Source organism: Vitis vinifera, chromosome 11 (assembly GCF_030704535.1).
Source record: "Vitis vinifera cultivar Pinot Noir 40024 chromosome 11, ASM3070453v1".
NCBI classification, from domain to species: Eukaryota; Viridiplantae; Streptophyta; class Magnoliopsida; order Vitales; family Vitaceae; genus Vitis; species Vitis vinifera.
The window spans coordinates 7336027-7343230 of record NC_081815.1 but is presented as its reverse complement, the minus strand read 5'-3'; the positions used below and the strand labels follow the sequence as shown (position 1 = coordinate 7343230).

The following is a 7204-nucleotide window of genomic DNA, read 5'->3' as shown; positions in this document are numbered from 1 at the left end:
TTGAAAGAAAGAAAATAAAGAGAAATATTTAATAAAAAAAATCATAAATTTTTTCTTTTATTTGGTCATCAATGTAAAAATTTAGGGAGTTTTCCTTTTTTATATATATATATATATATATATATATTTTATTTTATGAAATTCAAATGGAAGAAATTTGTTTCTTGATATATTTTAACTGAATAATTTTCTAAGAACTTAAGTTAGTATTAAAGAATGTTCTTGTTTTAAGTTTTTTTCCATTATATTTTGCAAAAAAAATGATAATACTGCTATGTTAGAAAGAGTTTTCAAAAATAGTTTTTGATAATAATTTTTAAAAATTATTTTATAATATTTTGTAGAATAAAAGTTTATTTGGAAGTTGAAATAGTTTTAACCTATTTTCTATATTTTTAAATATATTTTAAAAATAAGTTTTATATGTAGTGTTTTATTTCTAATTATTTTTCACATATATATAATTATTTTTCAAAAAACCTTAAGAAAATAAGTAAAAATAATTTAAAAAAATATTATCTGAAAATATTATATTTTTTGTTTTTAAAAATAAAAGGCATTGGTTAGAAATTGTTTTTGAAATTAGTTTTAAAAAATAATTTTGAAAATTTGTTTTCTAATGTTTTGTATAACAAAAGCCTCTTTATAAACTTGAAATGTTTTTAATATATTTTAAAATAATTTTTTTTATATTTAATATTTATTTTTAATTATTTTACATATTTATATAATTATTTTTAAAATTAATTTAAAAAAAATAAAAATAACTAAGATTTTTCCCCAAAAACAATCATGTTTTCTATTTTTTTAGGATAGAAAACATCTTAAAACATGTTTTTTACGTACTTTGTTTTTTTATTTTTTTTAACTTGGGTGGAGAAAAAGCTCTTCTGAAAAATTAAAATAATTTGATTTTAGTTTATAAAAAATAAAATAAAATATTAAAAAATAGAAAGCACATTGCCGAAGTTTTGGATCTTCGATTTAGGAGATGCAAAGCTCAGACAATGCTCACCGACACTTGCTCAACTGTCCGAAGAAAAAAATTATAAAAATAAAAAATAAAAATGTGAAGAAGACAGTCAAAGAAATGAAATTCTTGAGTCTCACACCCCTCATAAGAAATAACTCATAAAGAAGCAGTGGAAATTGCAGAAATGCAAGTGGGGGATTGTGAATCGGATCAGAGTTGAAGCTTGGGACCTCACTGTATCTTCCATTATCCTCACAGCTATATTACAAAAAGGTGGACAGTGGGTTTGGTAATTTTGTAGGCGTGTGTAGCCCATAATTTCCACAGCACCTTGTGAAAATGACTTCTTCAAAAAGTTAGAAAGAGAAAAGTGGTTGCTGATTGCCCCTAACAATCACTGCATTAGATCTCACACACAGAGAGGGAGACGGAGACGGAGGGAGAGGGGGAAAGGAGGAGAGAGATGTCTCGGAGATCGGGAGGTTGCGTGAGGTGTTGTCTTGTGGTGTTTGCAGTGCTGTCGGCTTTGTGTGTGTCTGGACCTGCTTGGTATTGGCGGCTCAAGAAGGCTATGGGGTCGGGAGAAAACGCATCCTCCTCTTGTGCTCCTTGCATCTGTGATTGCCCTCCTCCTTTGTCTCTTCTCAAGATTGCTCCTGGTATTCTTCCCTCTTTCTCTACCTCTCTTTATGGGTTTGATTTATTTTTATTCTGATTTTAGATGTTGATTTCGTTTCTGTGTTGGTGTTGAATTTTGTTTCTGTTTGGTTGTCTGTCGATTTGAATGAAAATTTATGGGTACCCATTACATCTTTTCGAGGTTCTGATTTATTGTTAGTGCTGTTTGGGATTCTGCGCTCTCGTTCTTGTGTGGGTATTGCAATAACTGCTATGGAGAGGTGACCCGCCGGATTCGGGATTTTTGCCTTTTTGGTTTCAGTTTGTATGAGAAGGGTGAAATTAAGGAGTGTCCGTTTCATTTAGTTTGAAATTTGGATATATTTTTGTTGCTATTTTTGGATTTTTGATTTCGACATTAATACTTAGTGTAACGAGTCCTGTCATGTACTGGTTTTTTCCTGCGTTGATCTGCCATTTTTTATAAATAAATCGAATGAGACTCTGGTAGCTTTTAAGAAATTTACCAAGATCTGATATGGAGGATCCTTTATTTTCCATTTTTATATCGTCTGCATCACTAAGCATTATCTTGGCACCGTCTTGGGTTGTTTGAAGGTTTTTTTCTTTTTTTTCTTTATGAGTACCTGGATCAAATGACCTTGCACCCACAGTATGTAGCTACAGAAAGATCAATCTGTTCATTTTAGTCCTTTTACTATCTAAATGTTTGATTTGATCTGATTATTGCTGAAAAAGATCTCTTTTACCATAGAATGATGGTTGCCACAATTGCTAACTTAGTTAGTCAGAAAATCCTGGAGACTGTTTCTCAAACTGATTCATGGGGAAGTTTGGCATTTCTTTGTTGATTCTTTATGGTTGGTGATGATTTTTCTTCTGCTGTGTGATATGAATTTCTTCATAGTTCATAGGAACAAAATTTTCTTGTTGCAATTTTTGTGGTGGTGTTATGAAGGTGGGATAAGATGCAAAATTTTGTGCTTTCTGATATATTGGTTTTACAACTAAGCGCCATGTAGGTAGCAGTGACAAATTAGGGGTTCTGGGGTTTTTTGGCACTGGGCTAACTTGAAATAGTTTGTTATTTCTTTAAAAGTAAGTGTTGCTGAGCAGCAGTATTTAACAAAACTTCTAAAACTGCACTCACAATCATGACATGGTACAGACAATTAATAGATTGGTCCAAATTTTGAAGTACTATTAACTGTTGAAATGACTCAAAATGGAGTAGAAATGTCTTATTCTTTTCAGATCTTTCATGTTGGTGGAAAGTATAAGGAAGATTGAAAACAGAGGCATCGATATTGGTTAATAAATTGGAAAGGAATGTACTCATTTGTTTGGTTGCTCTCCTTGTGGTTGTTCTTTAAACTGAGGGTCATCTACTCAGTAGCCTATCAACTAATCATGCTGGCCTTTGCTAAAAACTAATTTGGCTTTTGAAATTGCTGCAAATTTTTTTTTTTTTTTTTTTTTGTTATTGTTGTTCTTGTTGCTTTGTAGTTTACTGATTGTTAAATGTGATTTGGGTATTAAATTAAATGTTCAATTTTGTTGTAAATGTGTTACTTTGCCATTTCAACCTATACTGATACTTGTTATCTTTTTGGTTTTTGTTATTCTTTTGCAGGGTTGGTCAATCTCTCAGTCACAGGTTAGAATCCGTCCTGTAAACTCAACATTTGAAGTGCTTTGAATTTTTTTTATTCCTTTATATTAGTTTTGATGACCTTTTCTTTTTTATAATATTGGAATTTATTCTAAGGAACTTGTCTTTTTTATTGAGTTTCTGTTCCACTATCTATTCATGCAATAGGTTGCACTTTGAAGGCTGCAAAATGCTAATACACAAAATTATGCCACTTTTTCTTGGTTTCTGTGATGTTATAGTTGAGATTTAGGGTACAAATGTGCTACATGGTCTACTGATAATAGGCCTTGATATAATTTTGTAGACTTCTTTTAGGAATATATAATTTTCTTTCTGAACTCTTTCATTGCTGAATAAACTATATGATCTAATTGATATTGTTTTATCGACAACAAATTCATTAATATGAATTATGGTTATAAAAGAGAATGTGAATCTTATGCTTTATACTATTCAAATTAGTTCTTAGAAACTTTTAAGACTGAAGAGTACAATTGAATTGTTATGTTCAACATATGATGGTGTAGTCCTCAGGGATTGCTTGATGTTGTCGAGCAAAGACAAACATGGCTTGTCGGACACTGCTTGAGCCATTTTGGAGAACACTAATCAAAATTTTTGATCATCTCTTTCTCATGCATGCATGTTCACACATAAACAAACGCGTAGGATATATTGCACTGGAATTGAGTTTCACTTCATCTACTTGTAAAGTTGGGGTTTGCCATTTGATGAAATAAAATACAAACACCAGAGCATGCACACACAAAATTAGTACTCTGTTACTTCCTTACAGTCCATTGTACAAGGTTCTAAATTAGGGCGGGAACACATCTTCTGATGGTTCTTTCATTTCTTAGCAACCTCCTAGCAGGTTTACTGGTTCAATGTGAGTGATCATCGTTATTTTCCTTAGGTATAATTAACATGTCCTTGTGAATCAGGATGTATGTTTAAATAGGGGTTTGAACTTGAACGGATAAAATTGATGCTTTCTAAGATAGTGATGAAAGAAGGAAATTGGAATTTTAAATTTGAAGCTAATATTGTGTGGAATGAAGTGAGCAATTCTATTAAAAGCATAAGTGGCTCTTAAATAACCAACATGTCATTGAAAAAGGTTAATGGAATGATGAACTTCAACTAATAATTATGCCTGCCAAAAATATAAATAAAAACTTATTAGAAAGATTGTAAAAAGATATAGGAATGAGGAAACAGGAAAATGTAGTAAAGGATGCCACATTTAGGGTGTGTGATGAGTTTTATTGACAGGAAGGCATGAAAGTTGTTGAAATATATGCTTGTACACTTGCTAATAAGGAAAAAGGAAAATGTAGGCTTAAATTTTATTATCAATATCGAAGACGAGGGATTAGACATCCTTAATGAAAGATGATGAAATTTAGAGAAAGGTGGAAGTCTATGTCCTTTAGTTATCAGATATAAAAATGACAATTCTTATGAGGTTAGAAAAAATTAAAGGTGTTTTGAAAGTCTAGGGTGTGTAAAGTTAGAAAAGTTCCTAGGAAAGGCAATAGGACCCAGTGATGTACTGTTGAGGCTATGGAAACCATGGATGATCATGGCAGGCCATAGTTTGCTTTTAATTGTTTAATGAAGTCATAAAAACTAAGAAGATGATAGGTGAATAGAAAAGACAGTACTATAGCCATTTTAGACCTCGGGTGTATTAAAGGGTTGGTCATATTCTCTTTATGTCAGTGAAACTTAATGTCTGCATTTTATAGAGCATGTTGTGAAATTTTTGCACTTTCGTTTTTGGGTGGGTGATAAACCGTAAGATAATAACTGGAGGATGCAGGGAGACACTTTGTTTGTCCTTCTTATCTCCACATTATGCCTTTCCCTATCTCCAAAAGTTACGATGACTACCTATTTTAATTCAAAGTTTTGGTGGACAATGAGCAAGGAGGGTCAAGACTCAATTTTCCATTAAATAGTAAAATTATTACAAGCCAAGAGCAGGGCATGGTGATAAGTATTGCAAGAGGATAGTTTGGGAGAATGCTCAACCAGATTCGTTTAGCCACTACAACTGTTTTGTTCCTACGGCTGTTTGGCAATTCTCCATAAACCATCTCCCCAGCCTTACCCTACCCCTTCATGTTCCACTCTCTCTTTCTCTCTCTCTCTCCGTCCTCTCCTGCTTTCTAGCTGGTGTTTTTTCAACTTTTTGTTGAATTATGATGACATTTATGCATATGATCTTAATTTTTGGTGATGGCACAGGCTGTGGAGGCGATGACCCAGATCTCAGGAGGGAGATGGAGAAGCAGTTTGTGGATCTTCTGACAGAGGAGTTGAAGCTGCAAGAGGCTGTTGCTGCAGAGCATGCCCGCCATATGAACATTACCTTTCTTGAAGCAAAAAGGGTGGCTTCCCAGTACCAAAGGGAGGCAGAAAAATGCAATTCTGCCACTGAAACTTGTGAGGGGGCTAGGGAGCGTGCTGAAGCATTGCTGATCAAGGAGAGGAAGGTGACTTCCTTGTGGGAGCGGCGAGCTCGTCGACTTGGTTGGGAAGGGGAATAAACATTCACATTAGTTAGTTAATTGTTCTTCAGTCCAACTTGTTAATTATTCTAGCCATGATATTTATATGATCAAGAAAGCAAAATCTGCTTTGAGTCTTCTTATTAAAAGCTGAAACAGTCTCCCTCTCCCTCTCTCACACACACAAACCCATGCACATTTTACTTGCATATTCTTTTTTGTGCCATCTGATGGCATGTATTCACCACTCGTAAACCACATGTTTTGTACCCATCAGCTATCTTACCACTATATGAGTTGTTGTAATGCATTTCTCAACTGACTAGGGCACAAGGCCACAGGCCTTGTTACTCTTATGGCCTGTTTGTTTTGGAAAATAATATATCTATCTGATTGCATCAGGCTGGCCTTCAAAGTTGGAGACTCAACAGACTGTGTTACTAGGTGGTGGTTTTGACAGAAGAATGCACGTGGTATGCATGCTGTGGGGGATGGGCACAGCCTCTTAAACAGAATATAATATGTCACTCTCCCTTAATCATAGGACAGTCCACATGGGCAATGTCTGCTTATGGTTGAGTGGTTATTCAAATAATGACCCATCTTTCGCCATTTTTCTGGGACAGTGTCAGATTTTGTACTGTTTCGAATTTTTAAAATATTCAAATGACTAAGCATGAAATTATTTGGATAAGTCTAAGATTTGTAAAGCATTCAAATGACAAAGCTGGGATACTAACAAGCCACAGCTCTTTGCAAACTAGAGAGTCAAAAATCCATTTAGTTGAAGCTTGATTGCGATTGGGTGGGATTTGCCAAACTTGTATCTATGTCCATTTAAAAAACAATTGTTTTTTAATCATTGTACCTTCCCAAAATATGATTGTATAATCAAACTTAACATAAAGTAGCATTTTTCTTACCAAACTTTATCTTTATATCGGTATGATCGTAAATTAAAATACCCAGTGTTGGTTGTTGTAAAGTGATCTGTATCTCAAGGTTTGGGTACATACGAAGAGTTATAAAGACTCGACTATAAAATGTTTCTCAGTTATAAAAAAAAAATGAATATAAAAATGGGATGAATCATGGATGAATTGAAATAATCTAAAAAGAGGAATCAAAAGGAAATCCTTTTGAGCATGAGATTGGATTTGCAATTTTTTTTTTTAATTTTTAAAAGGATAATATGAACGTATATTAATAAATAAGAAAATAATTCATTGCCTATTTGCATTCTCTATTCTAGCATTTCAAACATGAAATGTGGCCTTAAATCGCAAAGTGAATGTGGTGCACTTCAATTTTCCCACCGTCCAAACAGGAAGAAAACAAGTCGTCGGTTGTAAATCAGCGTTCCAATTAAGGTATCCAAGTGGGGTCAATTGCGAACAAACTGACCTCCATTGACTTTATCAA

General features: G+C 33.4%; 1 protein-coding gene across 1 annotated transcript; it reads left to right on the top strand.

The window, feature by feature from the left end:
• The first annotated feature begins 1018 nt into the window (after window positions 1-1018).
• LOC100257374 (uncharacterized) lies at window positions 1019-6183 on the top strand. The gene is made up of 3 exons (XM_002262815.4): window positions 1019-1632; window positions 3246-3269; window positions 5520-6183. Exons 1-3 carry the CDS (start codon window positions 1437-1439, stop codon window positions 5819-5821), a joined length of 522 nt encoding a protein of 173 aa, XP_002262851.1. The 5' UTR covers window positions 1019-1436; the 3' UTR covers window positions 5822-6183.
• Window positions 6184-7204: the final 1021 nt, after the last annotated feature.

Coding starts and splice junctions, on each gene's coding strand:
- LOC100257374 (XM_002262815.4), top strand. CDS start 1,437: ATGTCTCGGAGATCGGGAGGTTGCGTGAGGTGTTGTCTTGTGGTGTTT. Junction 1,633..3,245: donor TCTTCTCAAGATTGCTCCTG/GTATTCTTCCCT, acceptor ATTCTTTTGCAG/GGTTGGTCAATCTCTCAGTC. Junction 3,270..5,519: donor GGTCAATCTCTCAGTCACAG/GTTAGAATCCGT, acceptor GTGATGGCACAG/GCTGTGGAGGCGATGACCCA.